The following is a 22732-nucleotide window of genomic DNA, read 5'->3' on the forward strand; positions in this document are numbered from 1 at the left end:
TTCTTTAAAACACTTATTGCTATGTGACATTCTATGTGTTTTGCTTATTTATTTGTATCCTAGTTAGAATATAAATTTCATAAGGACAATGATATTTATTTTGCCCACTGCTATATCTCTAGAGCATAGAACATTTCATGACACATGGCAGATAACTTTGGTAAGCATTTTGCCAACAAATAAATGTATGAATAACTGAAAGTTTAAGGATGTTCATTTATTGAACACGTTTTTCAGTACTGGGAAAAAGGCTATGTAGCTGGGATAATGAAAGGGAGAGGTAGGATATCACAAGATAATCTAACATGCTAGAAGGGACTAAAATAGGCTGTGCAGTAGGCCATAATAATAGGGGGATGGGAATGGGAAAGACAGTAGAATGAATCAGACATGACTTTCCTTTGTTCAGTGTAGCTCCACCTCATATAGAAACACCGATGGAAAGTTATATTCCATGTATTGTAATATGTCCAAATACATTCTTCTGTCATGTATAACTAAAAAGAACACAATTAATAAAAGGGAGAGGGGAGAACAGTAGTCTTCATCCTGAGGACAGTGGGAGCACAGTAGGTTTTTAATAGATAAAAAAAAATGATCATATTTATTTTTTGAAAAGATGACACTTGCTACTCAATGGAGTTGACTAGAGGAAACTTGGTATTTACTAAAGCCTGTACTGAACCATGAAAGACCAGATGGCCATAGCCCCTACTTCAAGGCCATAAACAATAACAAAGGCAAATATTTATTTAAGAGGTAAAGTTCGTGTTATGAAAGACTGTAGTGTCAAACCATAGCATAAGTTAAGAAAGGCTTTCTTCTGGAAGTGATTTTTCTCTTACATGTAGACTAGGTCATTGTTTTAAACATAGACACACATGCATGTGATCTATCCATCTTTTCTGCTTGAGTGGTGACTTTACACTTTCCCTTGGTACACTGGTACGTGAAGAAGGCATTCCAGTTGGGAACAAGTTCTGGAGGGCTGGCTTTAATTAAGACACTATAGACATAAAAAGAAATACTCAGATAGCCCCGTATTCCCTATTCAACTGTACATATTCAAAGGAATGGGCAGATATGTGAGTGTGAATAACCATGACTGGCTATGCTGGAAAATGAAAATCAGAATATTTGAAGATAATCTTAACTATTTTGCATGCTCAAAATGTTCATTTTGGTTAGTGTATAATTCTATTAATATCATGATTTAATTTAATATTATTTCCCTTAACATTTTCTTAATAACAAATACTAAGCAATTTTGATTTGTATGTGTCAAGTACTATGGTATTTGCATATTTAAAGTATCTAGTACTATGCTGAGTAAAAAACTGGTGCACAATTGACTATTTGTGGCTGTAGCTATAGCACTTAGCCAGCACTGGAGGCTCTAGGTTTAATCCCCAGTACTACAAAACAAGAAGAACAGTAATAAATCAATTGGCTATTTGTTTTAAATATAATGTCATATTGTTTTTCTGTGTCCTTTAGTCGTTATGGAACACCTGAAGAACTAAAAGAACTAGTTGATACAGCTCATTCAATGGGGATCACAGTCCTCTTAGATGTGGTACACAGCCATGCTTCAAAAAATTCAGAAGATGGATTGAATATGTTTGATGGAACTGATTCCTGTTATTTTCATTCTGGACCTAGAGGGACTCATGATCTTTGGGACAGTAAATTGTTTGCCTATTCCAAGTAAGTACATATAATATGGAAACGTATTCTTTGTTTAAAATGGATTTCAAGAGATTCACTAAATTCATTTTGTGTGTACTTTCTCATTATTATTTAATGTTCTTATTTTCATTTTATAAAAATTATATGAGGAAATTTAGCTGAGGTGGTGGCCACACCTGCAATCCCAATGACTTGGTAGGCTGAGGTAGGCGATTGTTAGTTCAAAGCCAGCCTTAGCAACTTAGTGAGACCCTGCCTCAAACAAAAAATAAAAAGGTTTCCTGAAAGGCTCAGTGATAAAAACACTGCTAGGTTCAATTCCCAATACCCCACCAAAAAAGAGGAATTTTGCCTTTGTATAGCATATGTACTCATGATAAGTTATGTTAAATTTCAATATAAATCATAGATTTTATCTCATTTAAAATATACACTTTATAATGTTAATTGTTTTTGAATACCAAAAGATAATTACTTTAGGTTGACTTAATCATGACAAATTTACTGTAGTGTTCAGTAGGCCATTTCAGTAGGCTATGCTTTATATTTCAATATCTTAATTATATTATCATGATTTTTATTGCAGATAAAAGATTAATTTATATCTATAATGACATTTAACATTTATCAGTTCATACTCTTTGCCAGTATAGACTAAGGTTTAGTGTTGAAACAGTGTATTAAGTTTAAACACAATTCTAATTTTTTTGACCAACTTAATGGAAGGGTATTTTAGGTGATCAAATTTAAATAGCATATTACAAAAATTTAAAAGAAAACCCCAAATACTTTTAAATAATATTCATTATTCATCATAAGTGAAAATGTCACTTATAATTGAACAAGCAAAGTTCTGATTAATGTATAAGTTGAAAATCTGTTTATCTGAAAGTCTAAAATCTGAAATCCTCCACAGTCAGAAATTGTTCGAGTACTGATATGATACTACAAGTGAAAAATTTCACACCCAACTCTTGCATTCATGCTAAAAGTATTGTATAAGATTAGATTCAGACTATGTGTATAAAATAGGTAAATGTGCAACATAAACTAATTTTGTATTTCAGTTTGAGTCTCATTCCCAAGATATCTCATTTTCTATATTGAAATTTTCTAAAGTCCCCAAAACACGAAATGTGGAATACTTCTGTCCTAAGCATTTTGGATAAGGGATACTCAACCTTTAAAACTAATTTTTAAAATAAATGTTCTTAAAAAGTTTAATGTATTATCTTTTGGATATTGTATTATACATAAACCATACACATGCCCAGAAAATGGGCAGTATAGAAAAATTCTTCAGAAATGCTTTTGTAAAATGAAGAATTCCAATTTTTCAACATAAATTTGAAGACTTTTATATGTTTTTGCTGCACTCTTTTCTTAATATTATACATTATTTTATATTTCATTACCATATAGAAATCACTCATGTCAATTGAGGCAGCATAATATATGAGAAAAGACACAAGAGGGTGTCAGGTTTCCTGGCCTTGCTTTAGTCTGGTACAAATCAATTAATCATTCTTATTCTCATGTATTTCATTATAAGAGGAGTTAAAGTTTGAAGCTAATATAATTCTGTTAAGGTATTTTTTTATTTATTTTACCTTTTTGAACATTGTATTTTATGCTATAGATCCACAAGAAGTAAAAAGGACTGAACCTTGCTAATTTTGTGATTATTAAGTAAATCTTATAAAAGTAGAATGTGTGTAAGAAATGCAATTAATTGAACTCTCTGGTTCACTTTTGGATGAATTATGATTGACTTTATCCTTTAAAACTGAACATTTCAAGGGCAGGGGATGTGGCTCAAGTGGTAGTGCGCTCGCCTGGCATTCATGTGGCCCGGGTTCGATCCTCAGCACCACATACAAACAAAGATGTTGTGTCTGCAGAAAACTAAAAAATAAATACTAAAAATTCTCTCTCTCTCTTTCTCTCTCTCTCTCTCAAAAAAAAAGCTGAACCTTTCAAGATGCATATAGTAAATGGTATATTTTAATGTTTCAAAATAATTTCTAATTAATTATTCATTAAATAAGAAATACACAAATGGTAGATTATTACATTTTAAAACAATTTTGTAGTTTATAAAGATATTTCTTATAATGTAGTTTTCTGTACAATGAGACCTCAAAAGAGTACATTTAAAGTTATCTGATTTAAAGGGCTTATAGATCATTATTTTCAAGAACATTTCTTTATAGAAATTGGACAAATTTAACAGTTATTTAATACTTAGTTTCCTTTTTATTGAATTGACTACTTTCTCAGATGTACACTTTTGGTAAATAAAATGTATTCTAGTTTTAATGTATGATGTTGCTATTTTTTTCTTCTGGTATTGGGGATGAAACTCATCCTAGGCAATTGCTGTACCACAGAGTTACATCCCAAATCCTGATTATCTTTTCATGTTGTTTGTGTGTCTACCCATCTAGCAGCATGGATCTGATGCAGTTTAGTTTCTAAGCTGTAAACTTATAGTGTCCCTGAAACTCAACAGTACCTTGCCATTAATGGGGAGACAAACAATAATAGCAATGCAAACATTATACAGCCTTTAATGAAACAGGTCCTGCTATGAAGCCTACAGTTTTGTCACAACAAATAGACATGATATATTCAGTTATTGCCTACAATAAAAATAGTAAGCTTACAGAAGTGTTTACAATTTTGAATGGTGGACGAAGAACAAATGTGGTGTAGGATGTGATGATTGTGAGGAAGGAGGAGAGAAGATAGAAGGAAAAAAATTAAAGGATGAGTGAAAAAGGCAACAATAATTTGGATGTTAGCAGGAGAAAAAAGAAAGATTGATACAGATAAGTGAGAGAAAAAAATATAAAGTAGAAATTTTAAAAAATTAAAAGTAGAAAAATGTCAAAAGAATACAAAACAAAACTGAAATATACTAATTAGACATCCTAGTCCTCTATAAACTGATCCATGGAAAATATTCTGAATGAAAAGTTGAAGAATTGGTTTTCCCTTGGAGATAAAAAGTTGTTTGGCTTCCCTTCTCCAGTGTTAGGTCTGGAGTGTGATGCTTTCTTCACTCTCAGGGTGGGGTTGCTAGGGTTTGAGGTTTAATCCTGGAGATGGAACTCTGGGGGCAGTGTTTAGGCTTATGTGTGCTCTAGGCTCTTTGCCAAATGCCAGTTGGTCTGAAGATTTTAAATCTGTCACCTCCAGGTTCCAGCAGTTCTAGTCCATGCTGTAAGACTGCACCCCAGGAATCTCCTTTGGGTTACACTAGTGGTGGGGGAGCCAATTCTTAGTCTACTATGTCACCTGTGGACCCCATAATTCCTGGTCACAGATTTTATCTCCAGACTCAATTTCTCCAGCCCCCTCTTTTTCAAATTCATAGTCAGGGCTTCTCTTCCTACAAGCAGCCAGATTAGAGGGGTCAGGGAAGCCAGGTGGTTTTCCATGACCAGTATTCCCCTGTGGAAACCTCTTTCCCTTCTTGAGTTTCTCATGGTCACTTAGACACAGTGTCTGTCATGCAGTGTGGGTTTGCCAGGCTTGTTTTTGGGGCCAGACTCTGATTTGTAAGAAATCAGCTCTTCTGGCTTTCCTCCCATTGTGTCATGGCTGCAAAATGATTCCTTCCTCTGTCCTCCTCATACTGCCAGGAGTGATGAGGATTTGCATCTTATAGTTTAGTCCAGCAGTGTCTTTGATCTCTAAACTCTTCAGACCTAGACACACCTCTGTCCTCCCCCAAATGGGGGTTCCTTTAATTCCCTTATTGCTTTACTGTGTTAATGGAGGGACTGTTCTGGCTGTGCCTCTGGCAGAGGTCACAGCTTCTCACTGGAAATTTCTTCCTTAGTTTATTATATTTGATCTCCTGAGTCCTTGATCTGCTTTGAGTATCCAATATTAATTTCCAGTAAAGTCCCCCCTAATCTTTTGTTCATTCAACCACCTTGCTGGGAAGCTGCCTTTCTGCTTTTCTTGGTTTTATAGCATGAAACAGCCAAAGAAGTGACCTTTCTATTGCACCATCTTTAGCCTTCCTCTGTTATTTGTTATTTTTAGCTATACATGAGAGTAGAATGTATTTTGATATACATATATCGAGTATACCTTTTCATTCTTGTGGTTACACATTATATGGAGTTAAACCCTGGTTATGTACTCATATATGAACATAGGAAAGTTATGTCTGATTCATTTTACTTTCTTTCTTATTATCATTCCCAAAGTACTTCTATCCCCGCCACACCCACCCCATTGTGTGTTAGTGTCCACATAGGAGAGAGTATATTTGGCCTTTGTTTTTTTTGGGATTGGCTTATTTTACTTAGCATGATAGGCTCAAGTTCCATCTATTTATAGGCAAATGCTATTATTTCATTCTTTTTTTGTGGCTGAGTAAAATTCCATTGTGCATATATACCACATTTTCTTTATCTATTTATCTTTTAAAGGGCACCTATGATGGTTCCAGATCTTAGCTATTGTGAATTGAGCTGCTGTAAACATTGATTTGGCTGCATCACTGTAGTATGCCTATTTTAAGTTCTTTGGGTATAAACCAAGGAGTGGGATGACTGGGTCAAATGATGGATCCATTCCAGGTGTTCTGAGGAATCTCCATACTGCTTTCCAGATGGTTGCACAAATTCGAAGTCCCACTAGCAATGTATAAGTGTACCCTTTTTATCACATCCTTGCCAATATTTATTGTTATTTGTATTCTTAATAATTGCCATTCTGATTAGAGTGAGATGAGTCTCAGTGTAGTTTAAATATCCATTTATCTAACTACTAGATATGTTGAACATTTTTTTCATATATTTGTTGACTAATTATATTTCTTCTTCTGTGCAGTGTCTATTCAATTCCTTTGCAAATTTATTAATTGGGCTATTTTTTCCATTGGTGGTGTTTTTGGGTTCTTTTTATATCCTGTATATTAATGCTGTGTCTGAGGTATAGATAGCAAATATTTTCTCCCATTCTGTAAATTCTGTGTTCATGTTCATGATTGTTTCCTTTTTTGTGGGGAAGCTTTTAGTTTGATACCATCCCATTTAGTTGATTCATAATTTTACCTCTTGTACTTATTTAGGAGTCTTATCCAGGAATTCTGCTCATAAGTTGAAATGATGGAGATTTCTTCTTCTAGTAGGCACAGAGTCTCTGGTCAATGCCTAGTCGTTGATCCACTTTGAGTTGTGTAAAAAATAATTATTTAAATTAGGTTTTTAACTATATGAAACTTGAAACATTCTGAAACTCTTTTGATTAATGTCTAAATACATATGTGCAATTTACTGGAAATTTAATAATATAAAGTTCATCCTTTTTTTTACATCAACCTTCTATTTTACTACTTAGGACATGTCATTTAAAATTGTTTTAGTTTAATACTGAAGCCATTTGTATAATTTTATTATTCATTTCATGATCATATTTATGCTATGCATTTTTGTTTTTTAGCTGTTTAACAAACCGGCTCAAAATGTAGTTACTTAATACAATAGCAAGTATTTTGTTTCCAAATTCATAAGTTGAGTGTACTTTAGCAGGGATACCACTTCTCTTTTTGTTGTGTCATGTGAGATGGCTTAATTAATAATCATAACATTCACAAGTGTATTTGCACTATCCCCTTTTGTTTATTTATTGCTGTTTAACAAACCAGCATCTGTCAAAAAACAGTATGTGGGGCTGAGGATGTGGCTCAAATGGTAGCACGCTCGCCTGGCATGCGTGCTGCCTGGCTTCGATCCTTAGCACCACATAAAAAGATGTTGTGTCCGCCGATAACTAAAAAATAAATATTAAAAATTCTCTCTCTCCCTCTCTCTTTAAAAAATAAAACAGTATGTGTAGGATAGCATTTCATATGGTCTGTGTCTAGATACTGACACAGTGTCATTTCAACTGTAAACTATTGGTCAAACAATCATAGATTCAAGGGATAAGGGAATAAGGATCCCACTATTCAATGGGAAATGAATTAAGGAATTTTGAAGCTATCTTTTAAAATTTCCATTCTTGACAAGATTTGAAGTCACTCTATGAATAGGCTACTTCACAATTTCAAAGAGATTTATTATAAAGCCTGTCTTTGTGGAAATATTATTTATCTTAGTCATAATTTGGCTTTATATCTAAAATAGGCAATATTTAAAAACGTACTTTTCATTATAAAAGAGACAATGCCATTGTAATTAGAAAATATAAAAAAGCACACAAAATCCAAAATAAAAATATTATTCTTGCAATGCAAATAACCTACTTTTATTTAGCCATGAATTCATTTAGTGAATCCCCCATACATGCACATAAATAAAAACCCAATCCTTCATTTACACCACCTGCATATGATTGCTACTCCATTCTTCTATAATTTTGAATTGGTTCCTTATGCAGATTGAATCAGAATCTAAAATATATGTTACATATTTTAAATATGAATTATTTTCCATTCTTTGCTTTTGATAAGTTAATATTATATCCCATTGATAATTACACATATAAATAGCAGAAGGTTTGCTTGAGGCCTAAGCCTCTTCTTTGAAAACTTCAATTTTTATATGTAGTATTTGAAAAAAATTCATCTTATATAGAATCACTCTGCAGAGATGTTACTCATTTTTATCCTATCTATATGTCACAACCTGTCACCATTTATAATCTCTGATTCAAGTGCCATCATCAAAGTTATCAGAATTAAATCTCTCACTCTGAATAGTGCCAGAGATCCTGACTGTGCTATTTCATTACCTGCTATGAATAAATTTCCAATCAGGAGCTGCCCATGTTTTAATTTTCTGTCTTCTTGGCTGAACTGCCTCCTGGCTCTGCTAAATTACTAATGACAGTTCATAACACAGATTGGACTGTCCTTTCTTCAGTTGGTAAAGAGAACTTTTTGACAAATCTGTCACCCATGAGTTTCAGGAGTTTCTAGAGTGAGTAATAATGGATAAAACATAGATCTCAGCTTTAAATTCTGTTTCCATATTCCATTGGCACTATGTAAATGTACTTGCTGAAGGAACAAGACAAATGCAGATGTGTTGAGCTTAGCTTTAACCATTGCTAACCATTACTGAATCTTCAAATGAGTACCTTTTCTTTGTTGAATATTCCTTCCAAAGATATTGGATCCCAAAGGAGGCATCATGGTTGGAGATAATGTAGTTTTTCCTCTTCAACCTCCATTCAGAAACAAAATTAGTATAATCATATTCTATTGTCTTGGGTTAATAATGTCACCACTGTTACACTAAAAGATACTCTATTCTTGAGTTCCTGCAGTTCCTTTCAGAAGTTAAAGTGAATCTGATTTCATTTTTAGTGTCCTAACTACATGGAATCAAGCAACCCTTACTGTAGACACTATAGTATTTGGGGCTTGATAACCAAGCTAGATCTCTTCCACAAGTTAGAATGTAGAAAGATATTCATGGGGTTCTTCCCTACTGAGTGAGAATGGACTTTTGGATGTTAAGTAGTTGGACTATGTATATATTTTTTAGTTTGTTAATTTGAGGAATTACATTGATTGATTTTATATGTTAAACCAATTTTGGATTCCTGAGGTAAGCTCTCATAAATACAGATACAAGTATTTGAGACAAAATTTTAGCATATTTATATGCTATTACATAATGACCAAACCAGTTCTTAATGATAAATCTAAATTTAAAGGTTATTATGAGTTGATATATTAGCTAATGAGCATATGACACAATCATGATTAGCAAGACATTTAAAAACTAAGCATCCAGGACATGAATGAAAATCTCTGAAGTTATTTTTAAGAGGACATTGAAGTCATACTTTCAGTTTCCTGTTTTTTTTGGGGGGGGGCGGCGGGGCGGGGGGCGTCATTGTGTCAAATGATTATTCTTTTTTTATACAAGTTGAGTAACCTTTATCCAACATGCTTGGAAGCAGAAGTGTATTGGATTTTAGATTTTTTTTTTAATTTTCAAATACATATACATAATGAGGTTTCTTGGGAATGGGACCAAAATTTTAACACAAAATTAATTTGTTTCATATACATGTTATTCACATTTCTTGAAAGAATTTTGTAAAATATTTTTGATGTGCCTGTGTTTTAAGGTGTATCAGGCACATGAGGTCAGATGTGAATTTTTTCATTTGTGGCACTATGCCAGTACTCAGAATGTTTTAGATTTTGGAGCATTTTAGATTGTGGACTTTTGAATAAGGGTGGTCAGCCTGTAGAAAAATGGCAGAATATGACATCAAATGTTACTATTTGTATACCTACTTTTGAACAATTTCTTGTTATCTGGTAAAATTAGAGAAGAATATATACCAGGATTTATTACTAAATATATGACATGTGCTTGGGAAACTCCTGAGCATATGTTAATTCGAATTTTTGGCAAAACTAGACCTAAAAGAGTCATTTCCTTTAGAATATAGTTGATATTTTAAAAATTAAGTTGAAGTAAGTACTTTTTTTTCTGTCTTCATTTAACACATTTTTATTTTGATAATTTTTTTTATTTATTTTTGAAATTTTTATTGTAATTTTTTATATATAACAGCAGAATGCATTACAATTCATATTACACATATAGAGCACAATTTTTTTATATCTCTGGTTTTATACAAAGTATATTTACACCATTGTGTCTTCATACACAATGGTGTAAATATACCATTAGGGTAATGATGTCCATCTCATTCCACCCTCTTTTCTACCCCCATGCCTACTCTGTTCCCCTCCCCCACCACTTTGCCCTATCTAGAATTCCTCTAATCTTCCCATGCTCCCCCTCCCAACCCCACTATGAATCAGCCTCCTTGTATCAGATGAAACATAGGCATTTGGTTTTGGGGGATTGGCTAACTCCACTTAGCATTATATTATCCAACTCCATCATTTATCTGCAAATGCCAGGGTTTTGTTCTCTTTTATTGCTGAGTAATATTCTATTTTATATATTTATATATATATTCCATTTATTTACTGAAGGGCACTAGGTTGCTTTCACAGTTTAGCTATTGTGAATTGTGCTGCAATAAACACTCATGTTGCTGTTTCTAAATCCTTTGGGTATAGACCCAGTGGGATAGCTGGGTCAAAAGGTAGTTCCATTCCCAGTTTTCCAAGGAATCTTCATACTGATTTCCGTATTGGAAAAGTAACTACTTTTAAAAATAGTTCTGCTATGGAAAAGAAATGTGATGTTTTTTTTTTTTGCAAGAAAGAATTTTAACATAAAAGTTCTTTTACTTATGAATACACCAAATCCTTGGGGGCAGTTTTGGCTAAACTTTAAAGATTTTTGCAATTTGAATATGTTTATACTTATGTCATTTTTCAGTATAAATGAATCATCTAGTGATTAGGTAGCAAAATCACCTCATTAATCAAGGAAGGTGGAAATATTTATCAGCAAAAATGCTAATTGAATTTCAAAGAAACTGTTAGATGGTAAACTGAATTGAAAAAAAAGGCTTTTATAAGTTAGTAATGACAGCCATTGCTCCTCTAATTTTATTTAGGTATGCATATTTCAGCAAGGACAGTCATTAAAATCACATATTAAAGTGATCTTAACTTTTGTCAGATTTGATTATTTTTGTTTTAAAATTACTATTTCTTTATATTTGATTTTATGATATACTTTATGTATTACTAACTTCTCATAATTCATGAATATATATACATATACATATATGTATATGGAGGAATGTGCTCAAAAGTTTTTCTGATAAGCATCAACTTTTTTGGCAACCAAAAAAGTTTATAGAGTATGAATTATACCAGTACTGAGCTTAGGTAAAAATTAAATTCAATGAATTTTTAAAATTGGAACCATGTTTTATAATCAATTTATTAACAAATTTATTAATTTCCTTATTTATCATGCATAATGAATAAGCATCCACCACTTGCTATATCTTTAAAAAATTGATATTTTTAGTATATTTAAATATAGTAAAACATTCTAGAGTAAAATGTTTTAATTTCTTTAATAGATTTCAGAATATTTAACATTTGTTTAAATTGAAGAGCTATAGCATAATATTAAACATAAAAATACCTACTATTTTGTTTTATAAAAAACAAATGATGGATGATTATAAGATAGTTTCAGACACAGTTTAAGAAATGCTTTTTCCAAAGAAAGTCTGATAGACAATAAAAAATAAGAATAGTTATTTAGAGCCCATTCTTCATTAAAAGCATTAAAATAATTAATACTTTTGAGAGTATTGGGCATCCCATAAACAATCTTATGTTTTTCTTTTCTTATCATATGTTTTCCTTTTTCTTTGAGTATATTTTTCTGTTTTTAAACCAGAATCTTGTTTTGGCTTTTTAAGGAAAAGTTAAATCTACTATTTCAAAGAAAGCACATTTAGCTTCAAAATTCAGACACACTCATTCCCTTTTGTAAAAAAGATTAAGGACATTGGTATATCAATCTAATCGGTCTGGAATTGATCTTGAATCGTAGAAATATAACTTGTTCCACAGGCTTTATGAGATTATTCAACCCAGCAGAAAGGTTTCTATTAATGCAGAACATAGCACAGAAATAAGGATTTTCTGCCTTTGTATAAATTTTCTTCCTGGTATTATCAGCCTCATTTATTCTTCACATGTCTAAAGTTTAAGGTACACAGGGATATCATAAAAGCATCTTGAATATTTAGGTTTTACTCACCTACAACATTCACCTTCTCAAATCTAAACTCAATTCTAAATAGGACAATTTACATTAAATTTGACAATGCTACACATTACTCTAAAAGCAGCTTCTTTAGTTTATGACAATGGCACATGCTTGTCAAAAGTGGTCTTAAGGTCCCTATTCAAATGATTATTCATCTAAGTCAGGGAATTATGTGGGCTGTAATAATAATGATATCTAGTTTTGCTTATGACCTTTTAAAGCAAGCAGGTAAAAACTGGGGAAAAAATCAGTTTTTCTATTTTTATCTTTGTGTAACAAAACAACTAGTTTAAGGATGTCTATTTTCTAAAGTATGGACTAGCAGTTTTGAAGTTATGAAGAAATATTTAATGGTTTTCTAGCTGAATGATTTCCTTAGTGTTATGCTGTAGATAAATAAACCATGTATTATTGAGCCACTTATTTTCAGAAAAATATAGGTATCTTATAAATTTGAAAGTACTGACCTTATAGTAATATAAAAATTATTCATTTTAAAGGCCTTTCCCTACCCATTAAGTTTGATTAATGATCGGGCATATTTTTCTCTAAATTTGGAATTTCCCATCTACATTTGTAATGATGAGATCCCTATTAAGTTGTACCTTGGGTCTTCAGGCTTTCATCTGTTTCTTTCACTGTATTTAAGAGAAGTCTCAATCCTCAGAATTTATTTCATTATCTCCTTCTAGTTTTAAATATCTTCCCAAGATTAGACTTTTCCCTGTGAAGCCTTTCAAAATCTTTGTGCTGAAAGCATCAGTAAACCTTGGGGACAGTTAACATTTTCCCTAGTGCTTTATGAAACATACCAGCATAACAACCAACTTTTCTGAAAGTGCAACAGTTCTTAGCATTGCTTTAGGATAGTAAAGAGTTCTACTAGTTGTCCAGATGGGGCTCACCTGGTCTTTAATAGGTGCTGATGTCATGGTGATTACAATCATTACCTTTATTAAGTATCTTTTAATTTGAGGGCATTAAGTGGTTTACATACTTCCCTGCCCACCTGATATAAAATAACTCTTCCAGTCCCCTGCCATTCCTTATTGACTCTCCCCAATTTTCTCCATTGCAGTTAATAATATGTGACATTCTGAATACATACTTGCTTATTTTTTAATCAGTGATTAATTTGTTGTTTATATATTAAATGTGAAAGTTTATAATTTTTTATTATTGAATATATTTTATTTAAAGTAAAACTTCTCCCTCCCCCCCCCTGTTTTTTCTCTCTTTAAAACATTTTACTATTATGGTTACTATGGAGGTGACACTACTAAATGCTTTTATAGGATTACTTGCTCTTTACAACTGAATTTAGCGAAAAACCTTAAACAAGATTCTTGCAACCAAAATAATAATAATCATAGCAACACTAATAATGTGTCCTACAAAAACCTTTTTTAAGAAAAGTCCTGATAAAATACAGAGTAGGTAGGTTTAGAATCTTTATCATTTAGCTTACATTTGAATCTGTTTTACATATAAAGAGCTCATATGATAACACTATTTATATACCATAGTAAATGGGTTAGTCTATCTAAATACAATAATTGAAGATGTGTGACACAATATATGTGACATGGAATATAGACTACTATGTAATATTGGAGTTGTACTTTCATATTTTTACTAAGGGATGCAGGCAGGACTAAAAAACTAGGAAGGTTTAGCCAAGGGAATCCAGGCTATCTGGTACTTATTGGTAACCTGGGGCAAACAGACTAGCTACTGCCAGTTATATCTATGTGAAATGTGGACCCATGTAGCTGTATTCATTTATTTAAGACAAGTCAGGAATTAATATTTTGTATTGTATTTCCCCATTTTACAATGTCATGTGTTGTGTGTATCCCAGCAAAGCTTCTATCTTAATGTAGTGATGTTTGGAGGTAAAATGATTGGAATAGAAGAGCTGTAGCAAAATCAGTCCATCCTAGTTTGAATGGACTGACCTGGTAACTAGGAAGGGGATAATGACCTGAGGAGGTAGATGACTGGGGAGTGCCTTTTTACTCTGTGGCCTTTCCCTCTCTGCTTCCTGTCTACAATGGAGTGAGCTGATTTCCTCTGCCTTGCTCTTGATCCTTTATGTACTGTCCCACTTTGAGTTTAAAGCAATGAACACTACTGCCTATGAACTGAAACCTTTGAAACCAGGAGCTCCAAATAATGTTTCCTTCTCTAAATTGTTCTTGTCAGATATTTTGATTACAATGATGCGAAGCTGACTAACATGCAATTAGTTTAAAATTTTGAAATCCCTATTCATATCAAAAGAATTTGCATATGAGATGGACTAAAACCCTGGGCCATTAGGGGTGTATCTATATTCCAGTATGTGCTTTATGTTGTGTGTCAGAGTCTACCAAACTTCCAAATAAATGAACTTGTACGCCCAAGGTGATGAGGACCACAATACTTTTTACAGGTTAAATGCAATATTATTACTCAGTTTCTTCTGTATTAACAATGAGAATATTACAAATGTAAACTATCACTCTGATTTTACCAGTTAACAAAATTATATATTACTTCCTTGATTTGAAGAAATAGAGATGAGTAAACAAAGTCTTTTAACATCAGATGCAGTGAAGCTAAATGAAAGTTTATCGAAGGAAGCAATCTGAATGGTTAAAAATTTTAATACCTACATCAAATTGGAAGTGATTTTGAAGAAAACTATAGATAATGAACTTGGGTTCAAATATTAGTTCACCACTTACTAGCATGTACCCTGGCTAGATGAAACTTTCTAAATTTGATATTAATTTTGTAAAAATTATAATTTATGTACCTCATATGATTGTGGTAACTTAAAGTTGTGATAATCATCAATGTGTTTTAGTCAGGTTTTGTTATTGTTGTTGTTGTTGTTGTTGTTGCTGTAACCAAAACACCCAACAAGAACAACTAAGAGGAGGAAAGGTTTATTTTGGCACATGGTTTCAGAGGTTCAGTCCAAGGTTGGCCACTTCCATAGCTCCGGGCCTAAGATGAAGCAGAACATTATGGTAGAGTGGATTGGTAGAGGAAAGCTGCTCAGAACATGGCAGCCAGGAAGCAGAATGAGAACTTGGCTCAACAGGGACAAAGTATAAACTACAAAGGCATACCCCCAGTGGACTCTTCCTCTATCCATACCCTAACTGCCTACAGTTACCACTCAGTTAATCCATGGTAGTGTGTTAATCCACTGAGTAGGTTACAGCTCTCATGAGCTAATCATTTCACTTCTGAACATTCTTGCATTGTTTCACACAGAAGCTTTTGGAGGATACCTCTTATTTAAACCATAACACAAAGTGACTATGATTATAATACTATTGTCATAATCATCTTGGGGGCAGATTTACTAGCCAGTTTAGTCCTCTGAACATAAATAGAGGCATGAAAACAAGTAAAAACATTTTTTTTTCATGAGCCAAAGCATATGCCATAATGGCTACAGATCTTTGTTTATCATAGTTTTTACTATGTTTTTAAAAGCATGTCAAGCTGTTTTTGGTAGAAGCACAAAATTGGAAACAGTTGTTGAAATGACCCACATGATAAACATCTAGTAGTACTGAGAAGTCACCACTGAGAGCAATGGTAGAGAGAAAATCTATCAAGGTCAGAAACCAGAACTGAAAGTGCAGCATTGTAAAGCAACTTAGATGCAGCAGCAAATAGTTCTGCACACTGTAATTGTCCCTCTGGGCATCATTAGTCTGCAGTGTCATATAATTGATTACAATAAACCTGAGTCATTTAAAAAACAAAACAAAACTTCAAGTTGTCTTAAAAAATTTACACTTAAGATGCCAGGGAAAATCTGTAATTTCAAAGTATTTTTGGTAAAAATGTTAAATTTTTAAGTGTTGTGTTAATGATTAAAAGTAATCTGTGTTCTGTTTTTATTATTTCACTCTCCCTACACCAACCCAGGCTGTGTGCATGTGAGGCAAGCACTCTACGCCTGAGCTACATCCCTAGCTCTGTCATCTGTTTTTTTAATGAGGGATTACTGTGAAGATTTTATTTGTGTGGGCTGTGTTCCCCTCCAGTGTGTGATAAGTGAAGCATTCCTGTACTTACTCTTGTTTTTTTTTAGGCACCAAAGGCATGTTTATTAGATATAGAATTAATTACTCTGCTTATTTTGCATTTTAAATTGGGGAATACCTGATATATTTATTAGAGCTCTGCTTTATGATGCTGTATTCTGGGGAAAACGGGTTTTTATTTTCAAAATTTTATTCTAAATCAAAAATTTCAGCTTTCCTAATAAAGGAATTAGGTGACAGCTTCATTAGTGTAAGGGCTAAGTTGTCTTCTATAGTATTAGCTAATTTAACTCAGGCAAGAAAGGCCTACTTAGTTTTTGCAGTATCTTCTTTTTTTTTTTTTTTTTTTTTTTTTTGCTGTGGCCACTGATGTGGCAATGATTATGAGGATGGAAATCATATCTGTATGTTTGGTGCAGTTTCTCAATCTGTTTCATCATTTTCTCCTGATGTTTCTTTTTTAGTCACTGTTGCTGGTTTCACAAAATGTAATTAATGCTTGCTTTATAATTAGCTAGTATGGATTTTGTGGACCTCTAGTTTGTCCCTGTAGTTTTGGCCATGGCTCATCTTCTAGTTTTTGTGGTTATAGCTGAAAGACCAGTAGATATAACCCATCTCTGTCTATATTTTTCTCATCCTTTCTGATAGTAAACCTTAAATTGAAGAGAATCTAGGGAACTTTGTGAAAATATGGGGTGTGCTTAGAAACCAATGGATGAATACGGCAAACACCTTCAGATCGTAGAGATGGTGAGGGAAGTTGTACTGGCCACTGGGTACAGGGGATGGTTCTGCAGCTGGGCAGTGTAGTTTATGGGAAAATTATGAGTGAAGCATGTATGCAACAAGTGTGAGAAATAGAATCACCAGTGGTCCTGTTGGGGCAGGTAGAGAAACAATGTCCAAAACAAATATAATGCAAGCCACATATTCAATTTAATACATATTTGTAGCAGCATTAAAAAAACATAAAATGGCCAGGTATGGTGATGCACACTATAATTTCAGAGACTTGGGACACTGAGGCAGAGGGATTGGATTATGAATTCAGGACCAGCCTCATCAACCTATTTAGGAGACCCTAAGCAACTTATTGAGAGACCCTATCTTAAACAAAATGGAAGGCTAGAGATGTGGCTCAGTGGTAAAGCACCCCTGTGTTCAATACTCAGTACCCACCTAGATAGATAGAAACTATATGTCTGTATCTATCTATCTATCTATCTATCATCTATCTATCTATCTATCTATAAAGTAAGTACATTAGTATGTTTTACTTAACTATTGATATATGATGTGTTATTTCAACATGTAATTAATAGAATAAAACATAATATAACCAATTAAAAAGCATATACTTTTAATTTTTAGTGGTAAGATTTTGAAATCTGGTGTATATTTTACAGATATAGCCACATCTCAATTCAGATGTTAACTTTTCATCAGAAGTTCTTGATATATATTTAAAGTTCTTAAAATTTACAGTAGAAAAAGAAGACTCACACACCTGTATTATTCCAAACATAAGTTTTACTATCAGTAGAATTGTCAGTTTTAAATTTAAATTTACATCAATATAAAATATAATTAAAAATTTAATTCTTAAGCTTTGCGAGCCTCACTTCAAGGGCTCAGTATATGGACTACATTGAATAACACATTGATGCAGGTATAGTAAGAAGTCTGAATGCTCAGCCATTATGGCTTTGTAATTCATTAGATCGAGTAAATCTGCATCAATTTATTGAGCTAGTTGTTTGAAATGTCATTTTATCTTTCAATAAATCATTTTCAGCAGCAAAAAGAGAAAATGTATTTTATGAAAAGTACTAAATTTCTATTTCTCAAGAAATTGATGATGATCTTGTAGCTTAAGCAAAATGTTTATTGATATTTATTAACCACTAACCTCAAACTGTTTTCTACAACTACCAGCATAATAAACAACAAATTTGTCAGTCAGTGAACACATATAAATTTAATTATTTTGGCATGCTTTTTTTTCCCCTCACAAATGACCCAGACATAAGTAACTTGGAATGAATGATTTAGTTATCCTGGGATAAAGATGAAATCAATAATTTAGCAAGTACTCTTTTGCAAATAATATAAATGCACTTTTTCTGCTTCCTTTATATTTTAAAGTGTAGGTTATTCATTTAAATGATAGGTAGCACAGATAAATATATTATGAAGTGGACCATTCAATGAAAAATGAATTTTTAAAAGAAGATCTATTATTTAAGTTTTGTAAATATGATAAAATAATAGAGAAAACAATGTTTGTTAGCAGTAATAAAGAAACTTATCATTGGCTCTTTGACATTCTGCCTAAATGGTTAAAGTTTCTAGTTTTCCTTATATTCCCCTCATATTTGTTAATATGAATAATATAGTTTGGGGGGCTGGGGATGTGGCTCAAGAGGTAGCATTCTCGCCTGGCATGCACACGGCGCTGAGTTCGATCCTCAGCACCACATACAAATAAAGATGTTGTGTCCGCCAAAAACTAAAACATAAATATTAAAAAAATTCTCTCTCTCTCTCTCTCTCTCTTAAAAAAAATAAGATAGTTTTCAAATTTTCCAGAGCTTTTGTTTGGTTTCTGTGGAGGGAGTGGGTTTGGTTTGTCCTGTAGAAGGCAAGGGACATGTAGACTGGTAAGCAAAGAATTTCTGTAGGCCAAAGGGTTTATCAGTTGTTAGACCATGTAAAGCCTTTCAGGCCTTTCTGAGGAGTTTGGATTTTCTTCTGTTTTGTTCCGTTTATTCTGTATTTGATGGTATGCTGTTTAAACTGAGCTTTTTTAAAAAAAATATTTATTCTTAAATTTTAGGTGGACACAATATCTTAAAAGCTTGGATCCTGAAAAAGCTGTGAAAAGATCATTTTGGTTACTCTATAATAAATGAGGAAAGAGGGTAGGTGTGGAATTTGAGCTAAAATAATCTGGTGAAAAATTGTAGTGTATTGGAGCAGAGTGATAGCATCAGGGCTATAAGAATGATTTCAATTCAAAGTAGAGTACATTTTGATGGTAGATCTGAAAATCTTGCTGAGTGGTTGTATTTAAGTGGAGGAAAGAAAATAACCCTAAAATTTTATCCAAGTGGTACTTAGGTGATGTGGTATGAGTGTAAGTTGATTATGATTCATCATGATTCATCATGATTAAAGACTTGGTCCCAAGAATGCTCAGTGTATAAATGGAAATGTTGATTAGAGGGTTAAATATATGACCCTGGAATTCAGTGGAGAGGTTATAACTGGCAGATTGAGTCAGAAATTATCTGGTTATATAAGGTAGCCAAGGCTGGAAGATTTTATCAGATCAGCTAGAAAGTGAGGGTGGAAAGAGATAAGGTCTCACAGCAGAGTTCTAAGTCATTTTAACACAAAGTGATCTGAAAAAACAGAGCTAGCTGAATAATACATAGAGAAGAATTTGCAGGTGACATATGGCTATGAGGAGGTAGTGTCAAACAGTGCCATTTGTATCTGTAGAGTTCAACTTAGAGGAGGATTGAAAATTGGCCACTGATTTAGTTTAATGACCACTTATTTAGACTAAAAAAGAGTTTTGGAGAAATTGTTGGGTTGAAATTCTAATTCTGATGTGTTTAAGAATGAATAAGAAACTGAAGGCTCTAAGTGTAGATGACTTTTATGAAGGAATATTCTTTAAAGGGAGTAGAAAAGTGAGTTGGTGACTGAAAGTTTCTTTTAAGATATGTAAGAGGTATTTCAGTTGATGGGATTCAGTTGATAGAAAAGGGAAAATTGGTGAGTCTGTAGAGAATGGATAGCTATAGGAGAGAACTCTTTGAGAAGGGATTCGATTTTGGTATACTTTATACTTTGGTATACTTTCCTAAATTTTTCTTTAGGAAAAAAAGGACAATTTACCGATATTAGTAGGGGAAAGTAAAGTGTGTGGATATTTATGCAGGGGAAAGGTAGATTTGCTTGGGTGTTGATGACATTCTCTAATTCCCTCTTCTGTTGGTTAAGTAAAATGCAAGGCAGTCAGTTAAAAGTGAAAAGTTAAGAGAGAGGTACTAGAAATTCTAGCTGAGAGGAGGGTTCTTCTGAGTGCGTGGTAGAATGATTTCAATAAGAAAACATGATTCCTGAGCGATTTTGAGGATCCATGTAATTGTGGACTTAGCAGAAAGTTGAATTTAACTAGGGGAGAGTGGAGTTTTGCTCAGATGAGGAGAGGGATGCCATGGAATGAATACAGTGATGGCCCAGGAGAATACAAAGTTGGGTAAGCATGGACAGGAGACTATAAGTGGGGTAACTGGTAGAGAAGACACAGCAGGACTAGTGGGTTGGAGGTTCTTTTAGGGGTGAAGATTGTGGTGATGAAAACAGTCCATGATTTGTCTTAGAACAGCCTAACAAGGAGAAGGAAGAATGCTGTGACTTTCCTCAAATCATATATAGAGGTTCTTTGAAAGCCAGGAGAAAGGTAAACTTCTAGGAGCCATTCATTAAATGTTTTCATGACAATTGTGCATCTTCATCTCTTTTACATTTCCATATGGTTACCTTTTCCACCAAGTTAATGAAACCAACAGAGTTTTCCATGTCAAATCTACTAAATAATACTATTAAATAATAAGCCACAGCAGGAGGTATAATTAATTATAAGTTTGAGAGACAATGATTCAAATATATTCAATTCATTATCAAATATCTTCTCCATAGTATTGCCTGATTAAGCTTTCTCAAGTACAGATTTGATGTGACTTACAAATGTAAATTATTTAGTGTTAAACTAGTCTTTGGGAGTTGTTTTCTAAATAGATGAATGTCAATAGCTTCAATAGAAATGATCTAAAATCTAATGTAGGTCCTGTTATACTTTAAGCCAATCCTCTCTATAGTCTGTTACAACTGGATAGTTTCTTGATCATATGAGAGAAAGCTGTGGGTCCATAAGATATAAACAAGGTTTCACTTGCCAGTTCTGTTTATCAAAGGTAGGCTCAAATAATTCTCAAATATTATTCTTATGGTTTCTAGTCCATTGACTGAAGGGGATTCTTCAGTTGCCTGAATGGTCCCAAGCACATGATCACCTTGTTTACTAGGTATTTATAATTGGAATTAGCAGAAAACAACAAAAGTATATGCAGTTATTGTAGGAAAAACCCTAGGCTTGTGAAAGTGTGTGTATACATTAGGCAAACTCCTTTGTGTGAAGATGAGTGTGTGTGTGTGTGTGTGTGTGTGTGTGTGTGTGTGTGTGTATACATGCTTGCATTTGGGGTGGTGATTGGGGCAGTGACAACTTTTTCTAACTTGTTCTATTGTTTTCTCCAGGGCAGAAACTATGGGGCCATGGGCATTTTCAGATACAGCTTTCTTTTTTACCCTTTTTCATTACTACAAAAGGATTCAAACCTAAATTTCATGAAACCATATGTGCATTAAAAGACATTTACCATGAATACTAAATTAGTTTAAAAGTTGTTTGTAATAGGGATGTGATTGTTTTTCTTCTCCCTTATTATATACCTGTAACCAATTTATAGGAGGGAATACACAGACCTTAAGAAAAATAATCATCAGGCACAGTGAACTAATCTTGTCTTGAACATCAAGGTAGGGTGTTTCCCAGAGCAAAAATAACCCAGTTTGTTTCATGAGTTGTGGCCACTGGGAACAACAGTCACATTTGTGAAGTGATTGTCTTGGAAGTTGAATTATAAGTTTAGGAAAAACAGAGAACTCTATATATCTATATTGCTTTAAAGAAAACAAAACAAAAGCTAACATAAATTCTCTAGTTAAGAGTTCCTGTCACATACTGGGTCTTTGTGTCTTTACATTAGTTTGTGTGTCTTTATAGTTGTCATTCCTTTTCTTGGGAATGTGTCCCCTCTTCCACTTTGCTTTATGAACTGAATTATACGTTAAGACCAAAGATCTATCTAGCCTCCTGGGAAACATCATGTAATCTCTCTCATTCCCATCCTTTTCTCTGTCCTTGACTTTTTTCTCCCCCACCTCACTGCAGTAGCCTTCCTGGACCTCTTCCTTAAATACCACACCTTTAGGTTTAAGTGTATTTGTATTATATTGAAAATATCCCCTTCATGTTAGTCTTTCTGCTGAGCCACATGTGACTTCAGAGACTTGTGTTTTGACTTTATTTTAACAGCATGTGCTTGCTTTCAAATACATGCTTGTTAATTGCTGGAATTATATCTAAAATAAAATTTTATATCCCTGAGATAGTAGCATATAAATTTATAAATTTCATGAGATATTTCA

At 33.2% G+C, this 22732-nt stretch overlaps 1 protein-coding gene across 1 annotated transcript in view; it reads left to right on the top strand.

Moving 5' to 3' along the window:
• Window positions 1–22732, top strand: part of Gbe1 (1,4-alpha-glucan branching enzyme 1) — a 261346-nt gene that overhangs the window by 126342 nt on the left and 112272 nt on the right. Inside the window, exon 7 of the mRNA XM_026400300.2 lies at window positions 1498–1707. Coding sequence (XP_026256085.1) covers window positions 1498–1707 — 210 coding nt within the window. The remainder of the gene's footprint in view (window positions 1–1497; window positions 1708–22732) is intronic.

The sequence above is a fragment of the Urocitellus parryii genome, chromosome 2 (assembly GCF_045843805.1).
Source record: "Urocitellus parryii isolate mUroPar1 chromosome 2, mUroPar1.hap1, whole genome shotgun sequence".
NCBI classification, from domain to species: Eukaryota; Metazoa; Chordata; class Mammalia; order Rodentia; family Sciuridae; genus Urocitellus; species Urocitellus parryii.